The sequence below is a fragment of the Larus michahellis genome, chromosome 13 (genome assembly GCF_964199755.1).
Source record: "Larus michahellis chromosome 13, bLarMic1.1, whole genome shotgun sequence".
Lineage (NCBI taxonomy): Eukaryota > Metazoa > Chordata > Aves > Charadriiformes > Laridae > Larus > Larus michahellis.
In genome coordinates, this window is record NC_133908.1 from 2,814,881 (window position 1) to 2,837,169 (window position 22,289).

The 22,289-nt window shown below is 42.3% G+C and overlaps 1 protein-coding gene across 5 annotated transcripts in view; it reads right to left on the bottom strand.

Annotated features, from left to right (window-relative positions):
* Window positions 1-22,289, bottom strand: part of RNFT2 (ring finger protein, transmembrane 2) — a 39,623-nt gene extending 17,334 nt beyond the window's left edge. For 2 of the 5 annotated variants that reach the window (XM_074605903.1, XM_074605904.1), the window contains exons 1-7: window positions 22,211-22,282; window positions 21,298-21,485; window positions 18,592-19,087; window positions 15,329-15,807; window positions 14,100-14,176; window positions 12,432-12,532; window positions 9,530-9,683 (exon numbers count right to left, since the gene is read on the bottom strand). In XM_074605903.1, the coding sequence (XP_074462004.1) occupies window positions 9,530-9,683; window positions 12,432-12,532; window positions 14,100-14,176; window positions 15,329-15,807; window positions 18,592-18,674 (894 nt within the window). In that variant the 5' untranslated portion in view covers window positions 18,675-19,087; window positions 21,298-21,485; window positions 22,211-22,282. Of the gene's footprint in view, window positions 1-9,529; window positions 9,684-12,431; window positions 12,533-14,099; window positions 14,177-15,328; window positions 15,808-18,591; window positions 19,088-21,297; window positions 21,486-22,210 lie in introns of all 5 variants that reach the window. The other 3 variants (XM_074605906.1, XM_074605908.1, XM_074605905.1) reach the window with 3 other exon arrangements.

A 22,289-nucleotide genomic window follows, 5' to 3' on the forward strand; every position in this document is an offset into this window, starting at 1 on the left:
TCAGGGCAAGCTGTGAGCCCAGAACTATGCTTAATCTGCAATGACATTATCTGGACCGAAAGATTTGCTTTTGACATGTCAAAATTCTTTTGTTTGATAAGATCACGGAGAAGGGGAAATTCCCCAGGAATCTTGCTGTGTTGTCCCAGTTAGCTTTGTCATCAGTGATGTCATCACAGGTCAATCGTTAATTGGTGAGATTTGGAGTGGGGATTATGTCCTCCGCAGTCCACGAGGCTAGCAGCAGCAGCTAGTGCCCTTCCCTGGGGTCTCAGAGATGAGATCACTCGGCAGGCCATCCTGCTGTAGCGAACAAATCGAATCCTTCAGAGAGCTCTGGCATTCTCATGATCTCATATCCCCCCCGGGACAAGGAGTGAGGTCACACCAGCGGTTGCTAACGGACCTGGGCTGCTTTCTTCCTCTTCCCCCCCCCCCCGCCCCATCCCTTCCTTCTTGTTAATCCCAGGTGGCATCACATAGCAAAAATGTAACAGCAACAATCTGGGGTCCTAAATGCAAGCAATTTATTAAATTAGCACAGAGGTCTCTATCCAGCCTCGTGCTTCAATACAATCATCGTTTATTTCGGGAGCCCCCGTGACAGAGGGTCGCAGTCTGCTAATGACTACGCTGTCACTTCCTTCCCTTCACACAGGCAGTTCTCCGCCCCCCCTCCCCTCCTCAGCCAGCTCTGATGAAAGCTACCAGCAAGCTAAAGGCAGCAAACTGCTTTCTCTGGTTTGTTCCTCCCACCAGGCTCACAGTCATCTTCTTTTATTTAGCCTTGCTTCCCTAGCAGGCTGGGCTGGTCACTGCTTTCCTTCTCATTGCATCAGATGGAACTTCTGGATTCAGCGTTTGGGGCATCAAAGCTGAAATTCTTCTACAACAGAAGTTTTTGAGGCACTAAAACACACTAGAGCCCCCAGCAAAGACGTAAGGAAAGATGGGTCACAGGCAGCCCTAGAGGTCCAGACAGGCTGCGGAATTGGAAGTGGCAGAGCGTGGCTGTAAAATGATCATGCAGCAAGTAACAAATTTCAATTTTCTAACCAAAAAAATCTCCACCCTTCACAGAGCTTTTATAATGCCTTTATCTAATGCAAATCTTCAGTTTTCAATGGTATCTGCAGGGTATCAGGATTTCTTAGCAGCTAGATGCTTGTTAACATCCTCACAAGAGTGAAGTTAAGTTTTAAATGGATGCATCTCTCCATCCAGCCCATTAACACCACCCACTTGACCATTTAAAAGAGGTCTGTTGATAAGCTTAGAGTGATTACAGCTAGGAGGAGGGAGGCAATACAGACAGCTGAGCATCGTTTAGAAGAGAACTAGTGCTACAGTAAACGCTTACAGAAATGGAAGGTTTGTCAGGCATCTCAGTGCAACACACCAGCCCTTTTTTAAATGAGGAAAAGTGCCTAGAAAATCAGAATTAATTCTACAAAGGACTGCATCAGAAGCGGGGTCTTCTTTCTGAGCCAGAAGCTTAGAAAACAAGGGTTGTTCCCTATAATTTCAGCAGCAAAATTTAGCCTTCTCATAGCAGTGACTTATTGCAGGTGGCACCCATCATTTGTAAGTCCACTCAATATACTTTTGTCTTCTGCTTTTCAGCTTTGTTACATCTTGTCTGTCTAGGCTGAAGTTTTCAAAGCCAAATCTTTGTCTCAATCTGCATTTTCTCTGAAAACTTTAGCTAAAGTACTTCAGCTATTTCTCATCAAGATTAGGGAGAACAGTGTGTTATATCAAGCACAAATACAATTATTTCTCCTGTGCATCTGGCTTGGAACAACAGCTTGAGATAAGGCAAGGCCCGCCTCTGTTAGGTGACTTTTCCTATTTTCTAAAAAATCCATGTAAATCTGGGAATCTTCTCCTGAATACACTCTATAGAGACTGAACAGCTCTCTAAGATCAGCAAAAGCCATTTCTGGAGAGCCTGTGAACCAGCCCCAATACAGGACAGCACTGTGCAGGAGCCAGCCCTCCAGAGCAAGTATATCACCTTTCTGGACTGCAGAGATTAAATTAAATTGGATATTACAGGAAATTACAGCCCCTGGTTAGGGTAGAGTCTGATTCCAGAAAAGAGCCTCTGCTCTCATCAAGCCCCTGCAACAGGCTGGAGTTAAGCCTGACTAAAACGAAGCAGCGCACCGCTTACCCTGCTTGGTCTGTAGGGTGAGTTACTGTAAAAGCTGACAGAATACCACTCCCGTTATCAAACACTTCATTAGCACAAGCAGCAAAGGACTGTGCTGTGGATCTAATTGTAGCCACTCTGCTGATGAGCCTTGTGATAGCACACGGTGAAATTTTGATACTTTTTTTTTTTTTCCAGAATGCTTTGTTGAAAACTAAGTCAATGACTCGCGTATAATCCTCCCATTTGCTCTACCTTCTTTCACCGCATAGACAATTTCTATATTTTAAATCAAGCACTTATTTTGGAAGAGCAGAATTCAGGATTTGCATACAATTGCAGTTTTCCTTGCAGTATAATACAGCCTGTAACGATATGAACACACACTATTTTTTCACAGAGGGTGAATGGTACTCATTGAGCATGTGGTATTGTGTTATACCCTTACTACTTGATGGTAGATCTGCATCCTATCACTTCATGCTATTTGAGCTCTGCTCAGAGTAGAAAACTACTAAAATGTTTTCAGTCTTTTTATGGTATCACCACTACAGTAAAAGATTAAAAAAAAAAAAAAAACAAAAAAACAAAAACACAAACAACTTATTTTCACATTGCTGATGACCTAAGGGACAGCTATTCTCTGCATTTTCTAAACAAAAACTTGAGACATGGAAAGACTAAGGTTAAGGTAACGTTGTTTTGGTGTCCGAGCTGAAATGTCTGAGACTAGACTTTTTATAAAGCACTTAATTTTTATAGATCACATTACCATTAAAAGCTAAACCACTGACTTGAGTTTGTAGATGTACATGGCTTTTCTAAAACCACATACGAATTATTTGGCAAAGAAAAGGATGGAATTTAATTCTCCAGTGTAGCATTCAACTTTAACTTGTAGAACATCCTTCTTCTTCCAGTGGTCTCTTTGTTCTCTATGAACTTTCCAGTTTCTACAACAGCTTCTTCCAATACCTCACCTTGCTTCATCCATGGGGCACAGTATACGCTGGTGATGGACGGGAGAAGTCGTACAGAAAAATAACACGGAATCACATAATTAAAAATTGAATCACAATATATACACACCAAAGGGGGCAAATTACAACTGCAGCTGCAATGCTAATTCCCACATAGCCTAACCAAGCATCAACTCTGTAGTCTCTTTTGACATAAGGCTTTGGGTAAGTGTGCATGTGGCCTCCATGGAAGGAAACAGAAAGGCACGCCACAATTTTACACAGTGGAATTAAAATGGGATGTAAGAGAAGTGAGAGAAGTTGCAATGAGGCAACTGTAAGTTGTGATTAGCACTCAAGGGAAGTTCCAAGTCTCACTTGTTCTGTTGCCAGCAGCATTAGGACATATTCTGAAACAGGAAGATGCTAGAAAAAACTTTTGAGACCTGCTGGCAATTTGGATCGGAGGAGAGCAGGCTCTGCTGAGATTTCAGGTCATATTGCCAGTATAAGAAGGTATTGGGTAGGAGCAGTAAACAGGATTGTGGCACAGAGGACGCTGGTGAAAATTCATGCAGACTAATGAGGAGTAATTCCAAGGTGAGACTAGAGGGGAAAATGAGCTTTTTAGTTAGTGCACAGCACTTCTGAAAGTCACATCTTGGGTATCTTGAACTGGGAAGTTAAACTTGGAAGGCACCTATGAGCAATGATTCCTTTAAAAAATTTAGTAGCATTTCCTTTCAAAGTGTGTTAGGCAGAGTGACTGAAAAAAGTCCCAGTTCCTCAGTACCTAGTCTTACGCTACAGTTAATCTTTTTCTTTCGTAAGTGATAAATCCCACATTTCTGACTCTGGGACACCACATCTATCCCAGGCTGCATTGGGGGAAAGTCTTTGCAGAACCATCACGTAGCTCCCATGGCTCTAGAGGATCAAAGCTCAGACTGTGGTCCAAGAAGAGTGAATCTATTTCTGAGTGAGTTCCCCCAAATAGCATCCAAGACCATCAAGGAGAGGGTAATGAGAGGATAGGCTATCATCTATCTTGAAACACCACTTTAGCCCCACTATTAGAGAAGACGAGGATTAACTTGCATATCGCACAGTACAAGAGGGCACAGACAAGGAAGATCTTCACCCAGTTATTTTTTGTAATATATCATCTATGTGTCTGCGACAGTGCTTGTTTTAATGCTTCTGTATTTTTTGATCAGCATCTAGAGGACTCAAATGCTCCAAGAGGCCTTGTTTTTCTCAGGATGAAAGAAAACATATGTAAACTTCATGTTAAATGATTGATAGACATCTGGCCCCATGACAAAAGAAGGCTGCTGCCAACACCGCCACAATTAACACAACTTTCCTCTGGAAACTCTCCTAACGTGAGCCTTCTGGAAGAGGCTGGGGCCTAGAGAAAGCACTTTGGCAGCAGCAAACTGCTCCAGCTTGTCCTCTTTCCCCCAGTGGAAAGTCCAGCAGGATGGACTTTGTTCTATGTCACGGTCTGTTCTACACGAATCCCCACTGCAAGAAGAGCTTGTTGCTCAAGGAACACAGAACTTCTGCACATGCAAGTCGTTTGTGCAATTAGTCACGTAATGGAGGGTCAGTCTGCCCAGTGAGAAAGGCTGGGCACTAGGATTTTGGACCACGGTATCCCATGGAGCTGAGCTCTGACACAAGATGGTGGCAGGCTGCAGAACAATTCTAATCATTATAAGGTAAGTGCTCATTTTCCTTACAGTAACTCTCTAATTATACAAGGCTGCGCACAGAAACAGGTGGTGATACGGTAAAGAACATGCTTGTGCTCCATTGGAACATGGAAGAGCACTGGGGCCACTCAAAATCAAGTGTTAGTAGCTTCAGGCTCACAGAATACGCAGTTATCACAGATTAGCTGACACTATAATACATTGCCTTAAGATAGCTTTCTTCGGCTGAATGATCCAAATCATACTATTTTGTGCAAAAGACATTCTTATATTTCTATCATATCCAAGGTGTAGCTTCAGAAGGAGTATGGAAAGTTTAATATGCCAGTTTACATGGCAGAGCTGTAACCATCTATGCCAGGAAACATGGGATGGACCTGAAAAAGGCATCTGGCTCAAAGTCCGAGTGAAAAGCTGTGTAAAGAATAGCCACACACAGGCCAAGCTTTCTCCAACCAGATTTGATGAGATGGTACTTTTAAAGGGGAAAAAAAAAAAGGGCACCGGGGGAAAAAAAAAAGGGCACCAGGAAAAAAAACCCATGCAAGCAAATATGTTCAAAGATGCAGTGAGTGCAGTGAGGAGTCCACAGTACTAGCGTGGGCTAGTACACTTGCCCCTGACACAGCATAAAGAAAAAATTTCATATGAGTAATGCCAGTCTTGCCAAAAAAACTCATTTTCAATGTCTAGATCCAGCTTTCAAACAAAACTGACAAATATTTATTCAATGCTAGTTTCATACTATGTTTTCAACAAACAAATGTTAGTGTTTTCCTTTTGAATTTTCAGTCTTCTGGAAATGCAGCCCCTTGCAACTTGTTTGCATGTCTGTATTGAGCGTGCAAAGAAAATTCTTACTTAGAGCCTTTTTTATATACCAACCATTAAGACTGATGGAAAAAAGTGTGTCCCTGGTATTTTTCTCCCCTGTAGAGATAGGGATATACATATATTTATCCCCATATATATATAAAAGGACCTGGGATACCAGTTTCTTACAGTTCTTTTGGTTTGGTTTTCTTTTCCCCTCCTCCACCCTGCCATGCTTCACTCCATTCTCCAGGATATCAGCTTAGATTGCTGACAACAGCATGAGGAGGGGATGGGAGACTTGCAGGCACCTGGGATTTCCTAAAGGAAATCTTTGGCAACTGTGTCTTTTTATTATTTATTTCCTTATTTTTAATTCCACCCCCCTCAAGCTGTCATTCCTTAGCAGTGAAAATGAAAAGCTGCCATTTATGTGTGTACAACAATGGAGGCCTCTGCAGGCCACATGGCTCCTGCAGTTTAATTTACTTTAATTCATTTTATATTGAACCAAATGATCTTATTTGCCTTTTTTAATGGAGAGCCTTCAGCATGCAGGGTGGGAGCCAAGCCCCCCTTCCAAAGAAATTATGAGCCCAGCTGCTATTAGAACCTGTACCCAGCTTGATGTGCCGATCACAGCTCACGAGGGAGGAAGGGACACCTTTAGCCACAGGTATGCTCCTTCTCCCACAGACTCCCACCGATTGCAGAGGTGTAAGATTGGAATCTCATAGTTGGGGTTACCGTCAGTTTTCTGCTTTTCTCCCCTATTCGCAAGCTCTTCTTTCCCTGCCTTCCAGCCTGACTGTAGTCTCTCAGCCTCTCTTGACATCCCTGTTTTCCAGGCTGGTTTGGAACTTGGGAAAGTCTGGGATTTTTTTGTCAAACTCTCAATCTTCCCTCATTCTTTGGAGGAGTTGCTTGCAGAGATGTTCCATTTCTGAGGTATTGAAGCTTTGAGAATTCTTGTCTAGTTGCATCCTGATAATATAGCAGTCTTCATGCTTCACACTTCAAGCACTCATTATCGTGTTTGCTCTTCTCTGTATTCCGATTGCAAAGACAAAACTAATTTTAGTTTGCTTTTTTTTCAGTCAAAGCATAAACTGATGCTATAAATCCAAGATGGCTCTTGATGTCATCTTAAACCAAATGTCGCCCTTCCTGTGATGGGGCCATGCTGCGAATACATGACCCAAGTACTTTAGACTGGGAGAACTGAGTCTTCCAGAGTTTGGAAGGCTCCGCTTGGGCTCTACCCCAAATTTTTAATGTATTCACTGCCAAAATGAAAAGATGCATCTAACTGAAATAAGCAGAGTTTAGTACTACTCCCCATTTTCATTAACAATCTTGATGGAACAGGGCAGTCTTATGAAATACGCAGTGACACTAAACTGGGAAAGACTAACCACACTGGAAAGGATTATAATCCAAACTCGTCTTGACAGACTGGAGAAATGGTCTGGAAAACAGGGGGGACTGAAGACAGTCCAGAAGAGAATAATAACATTTGGAATGAGCGATCTCTGAGAAAAGACTCAAAAAATTGGTGTTGTTCAGTCTACAGAGAAGACTGAGGGGAGATATGGAGACTTTGATGTGTAAAAGAAAAATAAAAGAATCTGGTCTTGCTCCAATCACAGTGGATATGGAGAGGTAAGAGACTTAAAAGGAGCAGATGCCTCATACCCGAAAGGCTATGCAAGTATCAGTGAAAACCACACAGTATTCAGAGAAGACCAGAATCTCAAGGAGCAGCATGAAAAGCCAGACTAGCTTTGGAAGTGTCTTTGAACTTCCAAAATAAGGAAAATCTGAAGAGCCTGCTCAGAGGTTGAACACAGACTGATCAAAGTCCCTGATATACCATCCATGGGCAAGTTTTATCATCTATTACTGACTGCCAGCAAGAAGGTACTGCAAGGAAGCTCAAGATTAAATACCTCTATCCCATTCACAGCTGTGCTGAACTCTACCCCTGACAGTGGAGCAATCTCCACTTCAGGCCTTGTATTATGGGGAGCTAGAGGCTACTGTTCCGACTAGTTACATTGGCAGAAAAATTCTCAGTAAATGCATCTTGAATAAATCTCCTAGCTCTACTCTGTGAGTTTAATTTGTGTTTCTCCAGCAGCTTGCTACTGTTAAGTGACAGCCATCTAGAAGTTCCTAAACTACAAGCTAGGCTTACAAGCAGAAACACTACTATAAGCCTATGGGGAGGAAGAGAATAACTTTGTTTCTAGCAAGTATTAAGATTGCAATTAACTTGGTAAGAATTTGGTCAAAGTTAATGTGCCTATCAGAAAAATCTTACATCTTAAAGTCATCTGAAAAATAAGATGTGTAGCGTTGAGCTGGCCTGTAGAAGTAAGCTAGGTCATCAGGCTCAGGGCAAGAGCTCAGCTATGTGGTTACCAATTACAATTTCTATGGCATCCTGGGGTTCTCTTGGAGCTCACCCATCCCTGTTTGATCTTGCTTAATTTGTTACACCAGATCTCATCCTTGGTTGGCTTAATGGATACAGTGTAGAGAAGGGGATAAAAATAAATCCAGATCCATAGTGGTAGGTAACAGCAGTCTCAGATGTCAAGGGACAGTGAGACCGTCAACAACGTCCTAAGACAAAAAGGGACCTAAAAAAAGTGAGAAATATTGCTATCCAGAAAAAGGTATTAAAAATGAAGCATCTGTGCTCTGAGTCATTATAGGCCCTTGACAGATGTGATTTTACCAGCCTCCCACTGTAGCTGCAAATAAGGACCCCTTCTCTTTCTTCTCTCCCGACAAGGATTAATGAGTACTTGGGATAGCTCTCAGACAAGCAAGCAAAGGCTGTGAACCTTTTCCAACGCTGCAATTTATCTTGGGAAGACTATTCACATCACTTTTCCCTCCCTCCCCAGGCTGGATTATGCTCTGACCTAGCACATTAATCTCCCAAAATAAAATAATAATAATAGAGGAAGAAGGGGGAAAAAAAAAAGGAGCTGGACAATTGCCAGAAATAAATTAATAACCATCTCGAATAGCCCTGCTGTGCAGGAACAAACTGCTCAACTCCCCTGCCACCCATGTCATTTGTAAGCAAAACTATTCCCAGTTTAGATATCCCTCTAAGTGCCCTGCCTGAGACTTTCAGCGATGAATATCTTCCATCTATATAGTGCCTTTCATCCCTTTAGCTGCCAGAAAGTTTCTTTACCAAATGCAAATAATACACACTGCTACATTTGCCACTGAAATGTAGACACTACTAAGTGGAGGAAGGAGCGCTCTGACAGATCTGTGCAAGTGAAAAAACATGAAGAAGTATTTCAAGAGAAAGAATGTAGTGAGAAAGTTTCAGTAGTTAGGCCTAGTCTACATAGGATTTTATAAACATTTAAGTATGTTAACCACGTAGTTAAAATATTTCTTCACCCATGGTTAGAACTAGTGCTGTCTTTTGTGGCATCAGTAGCTTCAATTTAATACTGTTACTTCTTTGGCCCAAGTGGAAAGCCAAAGAGACAAGTACTTGCAATTTCCTTCCTTGCTTCAGAAATATCTATTTACAGAGATTACTCAGAAAATAAGACTTAGAACAAAGTCAACCAGAAAAGCAGTTATCTCACTGCTAATACCTATTCCTTCTTGAGCAATGCCTACCCCTCTCTCTCTGGACTTTAATTACTTGCTGGCATTACCAAACCCTTGCTCAGGTCTGCGATGGCTCAAAAACCAAAACTCACTACCCAGGTGACTTTCTGCCAAATTTTTATCAGAGATTTTATTTTTTTTTTCCATCCATATTTCATGCTGCAAACATGTCACAAAGGTATTACATTATCAAAGACAATCATCTGTATATCAAGAAGGAAAGAGACTCTTACCTTTGATTTGACAGCTAGGATGATCTTAGGCAGGGCAACAATTAGGCATTTCAATGCGATGGTGAGGTACTTCAGTACAAAGTCTGCGATCCCCACAATCCACATCAGGTCAAAGAAGTCCAGCCTCTCAAGGTTGGGTTTGAGAAATATGAGGCTGAAAGGCAGGATAACAAGGGTCAAATACCAATGAGGAGAACCTCACTTAAGCTTCTTGATACCAGCTGTATCCACTGCTAGCCAGAGAAAGCCTAGAAACTCCACTGAACTTCAGTGAAGTTCTCAAGGGCAACAGGAATAAGACATGCAAATTAGTCCCATGGTTCCTCTGGGCCTCTTGGCTTTGGCTGTTCTTGCCCATTTCTACTGAGGTCAGCAGGTTTGCCCACTGCCAGAACACAGGACCCAAACAGCAGTCTCTAAAGCTACTTGTGCATGTGAAACAAAGTGGTGACAAAGGAAGGACTGTATTAAACATGGCAGAAAGGTCAGAAATTCAGGTGCCTCGTGCTCTCACAATAGCTCGCCCCTCTCTGAAGCAGACCAAGAGCTGAGCTGTGTTAATTAGCAACTCTTACCTGAACCAAAGATCCAAAAAGGTAGTGCCCTTTACATAATGTTATTGAATGGGCTGAACACTTGCCCTTTAAAGAAGGGAAGTCCAGGACAGCAGAACTTCATGTAGCAATGGGCAGGAGCTACTGACCTAAGCAGCAATGAGGACTGGACCCTGCTCAGACTGAAAAAACAGGACTCCTCTTCAGGATATTTACCTACTAAAGCTTCATGGTAGAAAGCAAAAACTTAACAAAAACAAAACAACAAAAAAAAAGGCAAAAGTAAAATAACCAACCCAGAATGAAAAGCCTGAACATGAATTTAAAATACTCACAACACTGGTACAGCACAACAGGTAAAATTATACCCTAAAAACAGAAACAGAATCAGAGACTTTACTACTATTCATGCACTAGAAACAAGCAAAAAGTAAATAAATCAGGAAATGAAAAATAAGTCAGAAAGAAACAAAACTGAAGCACCTACTTCTGATTTCACAGGCCTGCCTCATGAATAGTCACAGGTCCCCACACAGCAAGCCACAGATACCAAGCGTGACACCCGCAGGCACAGGGCTTTTCGGTGAAGCTGTTGCCCAGTCTGTTCACTGTTAATAAACCATGCCCTGAACAGCGTGTGTAGGCTGGCCTCAATTTGCTGAAACCCTTTTATTTCAGATGATCTATCCTTTATTTTAAACCTGTCGCATTCATGCTTTTAACCTTAACCTTCTTCTTGGGGACACACTGTTGCCCTGTTGTACAAACAAAGTTCTTAATCTGAAGCTCCTGAGTCTCTGGAGTTCTCAGCGCAAGGACATGGACCTGTTGGAACGGGTCCAGCAGAGGGCCACAAAGATGATCAGAGGGCTGGAGCCCCTCTGCTGTGAGGACAGGCTGAGAGAGCTGGGGGGGTTCAGCCTGGAGAAGAGAAGGCTCCGCGGAGACCTTGGAGCCCCTTCCAGTCCCTAAAGGGGCTCCAGGAAAGCTGGGGAGGGACTCTGGAGCAGGGAGGGGAGCCATGGGACAAGGGGGAACAGTTTTACACTGAGAAAGGTCAGATTTAGACGAGATGTGAGGAAGAAATTCTTGACTGTGAGGGCGGTGAGCCCCTGGCCCAGGTTGCCCAGAGAAGCTGTGGCTGCCCCATCCCTGGAGGGGTTCAAGGCCAGGTTGGACGGGGCTTGGAGCAACCTGGGCTGGTGGGAGGTGTCCCTGCCCAGGGCAGGGGGGTTGGAACTAGATGGTCTTTAAGGTCACTTCTAACCCGAACCATTCTGTGATTCTGTGACTAATGCTTTCACACCTTTATGCCATACATGTTTCTTCTCTTCCATTCCCTCCCACAAGGCCTATACAGAATATCCCATGGCTTGCCACCTCTCATTCGGACCCACACATACAAGCCTTCTCATCTCTCTCCTTTTCTAGAAGCATTTACCTATACAGCTTTCCCATGATCCAAATACATTTGGGGCAATAAATGACGGAAAAAACATACCCAAGAGCCATCTAGCCATAATCCAACAGATGCACGTTACACACATTGTGTTTTCAGTGTGAAGTTCTAAGTGCCCTTCAGTAGGAGAAATAACATTTTAATTGGGAAGATAATTCACGCACTTTTAGCTACTAATATCAAAAATACTTTCTCAAGTAACCACGTTTGATATGGCTCCATTTCTTCCTATTTATTCTACTAACATTCCCTTGCTTAAGTTCTGTATCTTTGCTTCCTATCTGTCATTTAGTACTGAACCAAATCCACAGGTACTAACTTTTCTGTATTTGAGAACCGCTTCAGTCAGAATTTGAAAGTGGAGGCTATCTTAATTACCTCAGATCCAAATGCCTCTAAGCCCTGAGGACACTGAGGTAAAACGCTACTATTTCACCTCCGGTTTATCTCCTGTAGACTCCAAGCTTGACAGAGCGAAAAGAAAACATTACAGAAAGAGGAAAATCAGTGGGTCAATTTCTTATTTGCTTCCAACACCTGCTGTTTATGTTCCGCTGCTGGTCAAAATGGAAACTCAGAAGTGCCACTATAAAAAAGTATTCACCCTGCTTCAATACATAGGAAAATTGCAAATGTTTATGTTTCAAGCAGTAACACTGTAGTATATCATCACACCCTGGCCCATTTAGACCCCGGTTATGTCATTTATTGATCGGAGCATAGTCCACTGGTAGAAGCAATGCACACATTCTCTTCGTCCATTGAAAGGTATTACAAAGGTGTGACAAAGACGGCAGATACCTTAAGTATGCACACTTCCTCTCAAAGTGCGGGGAAAAGTGTGCAATTATCACCTGCTTCTATCATGTATAATGTAAATTTTGCCCACCTGTTGTACAGCTGCTGAGAGCTGAATGTGTAAAGCAAGTATAAGGTGTTTCCAGTGAGAAAGGCCAGGACCCAGAAGACAACCAACACTGATCTCTTCTCCTGTGCAAGAAAAAGAAACAATGATAAAATCAAAGTCTCAAGCATTGCACTGAGCTTTCAACTGCTGAAAAAATGCAAGACTAACACAGCGGACACAAATATGCAACTAAGTGTTCAGTAATTACTTTATTAACATTGGACTAAGACTCAAAAATAGGCTGCTAGGTAAAGACATATATAAACACAAGCAGAAATGGCTCTCACTCACCTAACCTTCACAAATAAAGTAACTTCAGAAAAATTACTCAAAATACACTGCTGAAAACGACTGCCTTACTTGCAGGACACAGTTTTCAAAGTTGGGATCTTTCTTGGGATACCTAAATTCTCCTAATATTTAAAATGCAGTTTGACAGGCAGATTAAAAAAAAGTCAGTTCCATATATTGTACTGTAATTCTGAGTTGCCACCTCTCTGGAATGACCCTTCCTGAAAGAGGTATTTTATAAATTGATCCAAAGCCACTTACAAGAAGGCTTAGCTAAATCAAATATAACACAGCCCATCACTACATGCAGCAGATACTAATGTTATCTGAATGCATGGAGGTTCTAGAACGTGAATTTTTGATTGAAGAAATAATTAAAGGTCAAAAGAAGTGCAAATTTTGCATTTCAAAAGACAAGGAACATTACAGACAGAAGCTGGATGGCAGAAGACCTTGTCCTGGGTCTTGGCCCAGCGTAATTTTGGCAAGTAAATTTTACTCCTGGGAGGAAAAAAACAAACCCCAGCATTTTTCTTGTGAGCTGATTTATTAAGAAAACAGCTCTTCACCAGCCAGGGATGTTAGGGTGAGATTTAAAGCAGGCAGATTAAGGGGCACACTGCTGGAAAGACAGAGGTGCAAAGTGCAAGGCAACAGCAATCTATTACGTGATTGTGCAATTTATCTGTTCATTCAGCATTGTATCACATTTATTCCACAGCTTCTGGTAGATATAAGTATACACTTGGGCCACCCATGTAATTTTTACAATAAAACCCATTCTAGTCTTGTGCTTTTAGTGCTGTTGAAGTATTTTCCTGGCACTGAAGATCATAAGGCCTGAAAAGATCTCCTGGTTTCTTTATATTCTAAGCATATTATCTACAGAGCATGATGAAGATATTAATAAGCTATACATCTACAAATCCTTCAGCTGAACATCTCAAAACATAATCTAAATGCTAATCAATTAAATCTCATCATTAAGTAAGTAGTGAAATAGGTTTCAGCACCTCTGCTGTAATTAATGGGAAACTAAGGCACAAAGAAGTGCTTGAAGATGCACTGCCAGTCCGTGGCAGAACCAGAAGCAGATTACGTCTCCCTGATTTTCCCTCTCTTCATTTTACTATTGCACTTTTTCACAAAAGAGCAGGTTGGAAACTGTGGGAGAGCATCAATGGGGAAAAGCAGGAAAAGGAAGTGAGGATTACAGCACGGTACTCTTATTCTGACAGATCTGTATCCATATAATGGCATTCATCCCTACATTGCAAAAGAAGGTTCAACATAGACATTGTTTTGTATACAAAGAGCAACGTTGCTTAGGAACGTAAGAGAGTAAGATGTTGTATTCACCTTCAGAGCAACCTGTTCTCGGAGCGTTGAGTTGGCGTATGCGAATGTGCTGGCCATACCAATGCACACAGCAATCCCTGTGGGAAAAGACACTGTCAAAGTATATATGGCTGGGCAGGAGGATCTGCAGTCCCAAGCCATTTGTTATCGGCATTTTCAAGCTTAGAAAAAAATTTCCTGGGTGATATTCTGGATGCACTGAAAATTAAAATATATAGCCAACTAAAACAGGGCAGTCTGGACTCATATAAAGTTAAAATTTAAGTTAAATGAAAATGAAGCTACTGCAGTGAGCACTTGCCACCCAGCCCAATACCAACACTCTGTCCTAATGGCAGGTTCTGTGCTGACGCAGAACAGAAGCGCTGCAAGTTGTGGCTGCATTATGCAAACAACTCAGCTACATGACACTATTACAATAGTAGTTCATCAGCTTATGGAAGACAGGGCACACTATCCAAACCATACAGTATATCAGGTCCAAAGAGCGAGATGTTGCAGACGTGAATCAATACCTGGTTTTGGGAACACTGGCAGAGCTGTAAGTGGACTAAACTCAAGCATTACTGGCTTCCCTGGGATAATAAACTCAGCATACTACTCCCAGAATGAGTAAGGATCCTCAGACATGCCACACATGCAATTTTGTAATAAGAGAAGGATTAGATGAATAGGTTTTGCATGACCACTGAAGGGCTGAAAAACTCAGGTACCATTAAAGAAACCTGGATAGACATATTTTTAGGGCACTTTGAAGATCAGGACTGCAGTGTGTAATTGCTGATGCTCTTTGGCTTGATTTCACAACTACCCTCCTCCTAGCTATACAAGTGTCTCATCCCTCTGAGCCCTTCCGTGCTACATGGGGGTCTTTGCTAATCACTAATGGAAGCTCTCCCCATCTCTCCTCAAAAGAGGTCTGAGGGAGAAGCCTCAGTAACATCCTCAGCCCCTACAGAAATGTCAAGGAGAGATTAGGGAAAAGTACAGAACTGATCTCCCACAAGTCAGGACAGAAAACAGACAGGACTGACACAGATGAAAACAGCTTGGACTGAGAGTAGGATGAATTTATCAAATGCATTATCCCATGCATTTGAATATGTCCCCTTCATGCTAGACTACCTGTAGATACTGTCATGGGGATAAGCGTATCAGACACCACAGAACGATAAAGCTTCCTAACCACCCCCTAATACACTTACAATCCAAAAAGGATAGATGCTTACCAAGCTTATGCTGGAAACAAACTTTAGCGAGGAGGATCAAGATGAAGGGAAGTCCCTTCTGCAGCCAACCGATCACAGCTTTTAACTCTGAAAGAGCCGGGGCTGGCGTTCCAGCTTGTTCGTCACTGCCTTCCTCAGCATGCCCATGGCGGTCCCCTCCTGCCATGTGCAGTAGAGATGAACCCCGGTGATGGCCATGGTGGAAGTGATGGGACGACTGCCGGTGGTGAAATGGGGCTCCTTCTGTACGACTGGTCCCTTCCTCCCTCGGGGCTGGCATCTGAATGAATACTTCCCCACCTCCTGCTGAAGACCCCAGAACCAAACCTGACTGGAACGGCGTGGCTGTGATGGTGCCTGACGGGATACCTGCCAGGCCTGAGAACAGCTGTTGTGGTGAGGAAGCTTCAGCCTTCAGACTTTCAAAAACTCCACTTTCATCCACGCTGGTTTCAGAACTGACTGTTTGGCTCCGGTTTCTGCAGTGGACGAAGATTAGAAAAAAGTGATTAAACAAAAATGAGTGCCACAGAACTTCTCAGCCTTTTAGCCCAGTCCTGACTGTAGTCATTTAAGAGTTCCTCAACCACTATCAGAATACATAAGTCTCTAGATGACAGATGCTTTTCCCTCTATTTGCTGTTGGAAAGTCACAGTTGCAGAATTAGAGGCCAGTAACCAAACTGCTAAGATAAAATCAGAGTACTTCTAAAGAACTGATCAAAATGCACCAGTTCTTTCATCTAAAGAACAGGGTTCCCAAATACCCCCTTTACTTTACCTCCGATACCAAATTCAACATCTTCTATAACGATTTTAATATTTAAAGAAAAACATACAAAACTTTACACAGCACAACCAAGACAGGTCACATTATATGCAAATTATCAAGCTAACTCGAAGAAATGACCTACCCCCAAATTCTTCTGTCGCTATTTAGGGATAACCTAGGGATTATTTAGGGATGATCTACCTGCCTACTGATGAATAACACAAAAAAGAGACAGAGTCAATTGGGGAAGAGAAGCGCTGAGAGCTGCTTGTGTGTCCCTGACACAACAAATATTACAAGTGAAGGATGTGCTCATGGGTCAAGAGAAATTGTTTTATTTTGATATTCTTAGAAAATTGTATATGGTTGTACCCAAATTACTGGGCACTGGACAGAATTAGATCTGGCCCTGATTCTTTCCTGAGCTCGTTGGATTATAGCCAGATTCCAAAAAGAAAGTCTTAAATATCTTCATCCTAATACCAAAAGAAAATAGGCTTTCTTCACCTGTACTCAGTACTGTGGTACTGAAATGAATGCATGGAAAGTTTAGATGACAGGGAACAATACAGGTAACAGGCAGAACAATCATTAGGCAGAAAATGCCTGGCAGAGAGCAAATACCTCCCTAACTTGCAAAAGGAGAGTAAAGAATAAATAAAGCTCAGCAAGAGGCAAAGCCCACAAATAAGGCACGTTGCAGAGCTTCAGTCTCTCTTGATTTTAACCCTTGGAGATCTCTAACTTTAGAAATAGTGGTCACAAGCTGAGACAGCACTTGCAGGCACATACAGGGCCCTTAACCCTCTCTCTCCCATGGGTTCAAAATCCTCACCAGGCATCTTACAGGGCACAGAGCACTGCCTTTCATCTCACCCTGGAGATAGCTTCAAACCCCTCTGGGCATACCTTCCCACTAAGTAAACTCCTAATAAGGCTTTTTATAGCTACACCCCATTCCCAATGTCTCTCCACAGGCTCCAGCAAGGAATTAAGTCAACAAGATATTGCACACCTCTTTTTGGTTCAAAATACTCATCAACCAGATCTTCAATTTTACACCTAGCATTACAATTCAGGGATGTGTACACAAGACAGGGACATAATGTGACAGTACTTACGTCTGGGAATGTAACAAGCAAATTGGGTGGAACCCAGCGTTAAAGACACATGTATTGTTTAGAACAATACTACCAGGAGACACGACTATGCTTTCAGCAGGAAGGAATTAATCAGGGACATACTTAAAAATAAATAAACAAGGACGAAATTCCAAGTCTGCTGCAGAAGTGAAGACCAGTGGCAACAACATTTCATTTTACAGTTAGAAATCCCTCAGTCTATGTTACTGACAAAATGTATTTACCTTGTTAAAAAACAGAAGCATTTGTAAAAACCAATCAACATTACCCTGCTTATCTTCTGCACTCAATAATAGACACTTATTCTGAATATATTTTAACCATTCAAACAGATCCTAAAGTGCCTTACAAGTTTGTAGAGTCAGAGAGCTCTACACTGCAGATGAGAGGGCCCATACACCATCTTCTGTGCCTCTCAAGCTCCAGGCTTGCCTGCTGGTAACAAACCCACAGACTGCACTGAGGCTTGGGCAGCATCATGCAGAAGTTGTTGAAGGTGCCTTTCTTTTCCCCTGAAATTAGGAATGGTACCACGCTAGAAGTGGTCATGACATCAAGCTGCACCTCTGCCTGCAAAACTAAGAAATACTTAGCGACTGCTTGTGATCACGATCTTTCACTTACAATCGCAGCTCAGAGCAATGAAAATCGCTAGTTCCATCTTTGTCTTAGAGTAATTAGATTAGTTTCTTCTTTAGAGAGAAAAAAAAAAAAAAGTCAAGCTCTAGCCCTGGGAAAGCACAAGGGAACATTTAGTACCAGAACAACAACAGTGGTAAGCCTCCCTTGCTGATGTTATAATTACAGAAATGAATTAGAGGTATTCTTCTGTATATTCACACACATGAAGCTAGATACAGATTCTGGGACGACGTGAAGGGCCACCCAAAATCTTTATAAAATACTAAGTCATATTAGTTGGGAGCTTCAGACGAGCAGACGTTTTAAACACCTTCATAACAGAAGTATAAATAGCCTCTGTTCATGCAGAGCAATCCTTTCAGATTGATAGCGCTCAGGAGCCCCACAGGACTGTGCCATGAATCGCTCTTCTAGAGCTCCAAAATGTCCTGCCTATGCAAAGCCAACTGTTTCCATGTGTGCCATACTGGATCATGAAACCTGAAACACTCTAGCTGGTAGTAGTCAATAACGGACATGAAGAAGAAAAGTAAATCCATCTTTAAACTCTCTAAACTTGAGCAGAAAACTTGGCCACACTACATGCACAGGAAGTATACGTCTTTCTCAATTTTGAGATTTCATCTGCTAAAACACACCATACACTTAAGTAAGAATATTTTCCTCTGGAGGGGAAAATGAAGGAAAAAAAAAGGAAAAAGATTTACCTTTCAGGAGGAACGTTGTCAGTGTTGCTGCTATGCCGTCTCTGCATTTTCCTCAAAACCTTAAAACACAACACGCTCAACATTAACGTCGTAGGTCAACAATTCACAGTGTGACTACTAACAAAGGCCCACAGAGTCAGAGGGTTGTGAAACCCATCCAGCTAGAGACATGGCTGGCATAAATCATTTGCTTCTCTGAAAGCAAATCACCTCAGGATTGCATTTGGTTCTTAGTACACTTGTAAAGAAACAACTTTCAACAGGCAAATGGAAGCGCACACAGACAGATCTCCAAGCAGGGCAGGCACTAGTCAGATCCCTTTTTGCAGTATGTGGCAGTCACAAGGAGCGTACAGCTGTGTGGTGACATGTTCTGATAAAGATCTTGAGGACAACTAACAGAGCAGCTCTCGACGCGACACGTGAATCGACATATGCTCTCTGGAAATGAAATCCCTTCTTCCTCTTCTGAAGAAACTTGCTCTGTAAGGCAAAACTGAGAGGGAGGAAAAAAAGAAAATGTGTAAGCATTTTGAATGAAAAAATACAACCAATTCATGACAATATTCTTTTAAATAAGTAACCCATTCCTTTTAAACCACAAAAATGCCATTAGCAGACTCTGCACAATGGTCATAAATAATATGCACATATGCAGAAGATCACATGTTCCTGCTCCACTCATTCGGGAATTGTCTGCATAAGTAAGATCCAGAATGGGAAATGGCTTTGAAACCCTATTAACTTCAGGAATTTTTTCTAGAACAAGGAGAGAAGTTCTTTATTTAGTTATCTAAATCTCTGCCCTCAAGCGTCTTAATTTTAAGGGAACAGCCTCAAACACATCACACCTTTTAAAAATAAAGTTAATTCAAAAGCAAAGACCACAGAACCATCATCATCAAGGCAAGCACAGAGTACCTGGCAAATAGTTTTACACTGGTTAATGTTGTATTTGTTATAGAAAACCCAAGGAATGGGCTATTTTTGCAAGTGATTTGTCCAGGTTCACACATGCTTTTCATAGAAGATTTAGAGAGACACTCTGTGTACTCAGCGTTAGACTACAATAGCTACTGAATAAAATGTAAAAGGCTGTAAATACTCTTGACTATTGAAAGTTATAACATTATTTATAACATTTCAAATGGTATGAATACATGTAAATAAATGTGGAGCTCTGTTATCTGTATCCTGTACAGGCACAATAGTTCTGAGAACATTTCCTACCTATCTGTAAGCAGAGGAATGGAAGCTGAGAAGTAGCAAATCTGGAATATTTTTTTTTCCCCTATACTTTCACCTTTTCATTCATACTCTTTACTTTCAGTGACCCACTAACCCATGCAAAATTGCATTCAATACAAATTTTATGGGCTTTATGCCCAAATTGTGCAGTTCTCGGTGCATAAACAGAAAGTTGTGTTTACCACGTGCACCTGCAGTAACAGTGCATGTAGTTTGCTCAGTCCTGAAGATAAGTTACAGAACAGTGAAAGAAGAAAGGGTATTTCAGTTAAATCACACAGGGAACTGTACTGAATTTCCAAAGGGATGAAACAAACCCAAATATTTACATTTACAAAAAAGAGAAAGACTCTTGGTTTATAACATCCAGTCTTGAAGAACGCCATTGAGTGGGCGGAACTGAGACAACACTGGATTTGAGTCACCACTGACAGAGAACACGGAGGTTTTAAAATGAGATGCCAACTTTGGACATCCCCTTGACAGTTAATATAAATACACACATATCTATGTAAATAAAATTTGGCATAACCACATAAGGAAGGGAAAACACAGCTTTCAACAGATTTTATGGAGAGGATGCAGGAAGACATTACGAGTACCAGAAATCTAATTCTAACCAGTTTTCTGACACTCTAACACTCTCTTAACTACAAATTTTGATCTTGTAACTCCCAGCAGTTTTTTAATCTCTAGCTATACATTTCAATTTGTGTTGTGCTTTCAGGGCCAAAATTTGTTTTAAAAGGATCTGTAAGTTTTAAACAGTAAAAAATACATACTAAAGATTTTTTTTTCCAAATTTTTTAAAGCCGCATTTGTAGTAACAACACTTAGTACTCCAGGAATCTTTTATGCTTTCCCTGCAGTAAATGTTGTTTAATCCTAACCGGACAGTATCTCTGTTGACTTAATACATAATATTAACCTCTTTTTAACCAAAACAGTAATTAAGGTGTGATGAAAAGGCCAAGACAGGCTGACCCATGCAGGCAGAGCTGTCCTACCTGTGAACAGCTTTGGGGTCACTGCTAATAAAGAAATCTGCCCGTCTTCCCATGCTACAAGCTGAGAGCTAGAGTCAGTGTGGAGGTAACTCTGAAGCTTGGAAAGTGCTTCACTCTCTTCTAGACTATTCTAATGACTGTCATTAGATTGCAATCTAGACTGTAATGTGGGGTGAAATCACATTCCAAAATGACACGCAGCTCTATGGGGACTCCCTTTTTCCTCTGGCATCAGCCAGGAAGGGGACAGTGACATGAATGCAAAGTACTGCAGATGCAGGACGTTGTGAGATGTAATCACCTGTTCTGCCCAGAGTCCTACAGATTTAATATCAGACAGAATTTAAATGGGCTTTGCTCCAAAAGGCACTCAGCTTCAATACTGATTGGTCTTGCCTCTTCCAGATTAAGGGTTTTCATCTTGCAACACTTGGACATTTTTTAACAGTACCTGAACAACAGGTTTAACCAGAGGTGCAAGGTGCCACGGTGGGAGAGAGGGAAGCTCAAGAGGGTGCAGACATCTCATACAAGGAGTCCTTCAGATAATACAAGATGGTCCAAATTTCAAACTCATCACAGGTCCTCCAAGCTGGATTACTGTAAGGCACCTGGATCACAGTGCTCAAACTGGCGCATCTGTAAGAAGCACATGTACAGAGTCATTTTCACCAGAGCACTGTGAGTTTCACCTCTCCATCTCCTTGGGGAAGACAGAGAGGAGCAGGAACGCTTAGTGCTTCAACCCCAGTATGTGTGCACAGCCCCACACAGTCTTTTTGCTCTGGGACTGGCACCTGCAGCCCTGCTCATTGCACAGGCAATCCCCTGGGTGCCTGCTGGGCTGTACTTTGCCGTCATGGTGTATACACACAGACACGTGTGTGTGTGATAAATAAATATATACATAAATGTATTTACATATACAGGCATATGTATACAGATATATATCTATAAATACAGTTATATACGTACACACACATATACATACACACACAGAGAGATAGAAACGAGGCCTTTTCTCCCACAGTTAGGTGGGGGAAGGAGATTCACAGAATCACAGAATGTGTTGGGTCAGAAGGGACCTTTAAAGGCCATCTAGTCCAACCCCCCTGCAGTGAGCAGGGACATCTTCCACTAGGATCAGGTCGCTCAGAGCCTCATCAAGCCTGGCCTTGAACGTCTCCAGGGACGGGGCCTCCACCACCTCTCTGGGCAACCTGGGCCAGTGTCTCACCACCCTCATTGTAAAGAGGCCAAAAGCCCCAGCGGGGGCGGGAGCTAGCCGGCTGTAGGGAGCACCAAGCCCGGCTTGGCTTGGCCCGGCCCAGCCCGTCCCGACGGCCGCGGTCCCCCGTACCTACCCGTGCGGGCCGCGGTGCCCAGCACCGCCCTCTCCCGCCGCGGCCGCGCCCCCTCCGCGCACGCACATCCGCGGCCGCC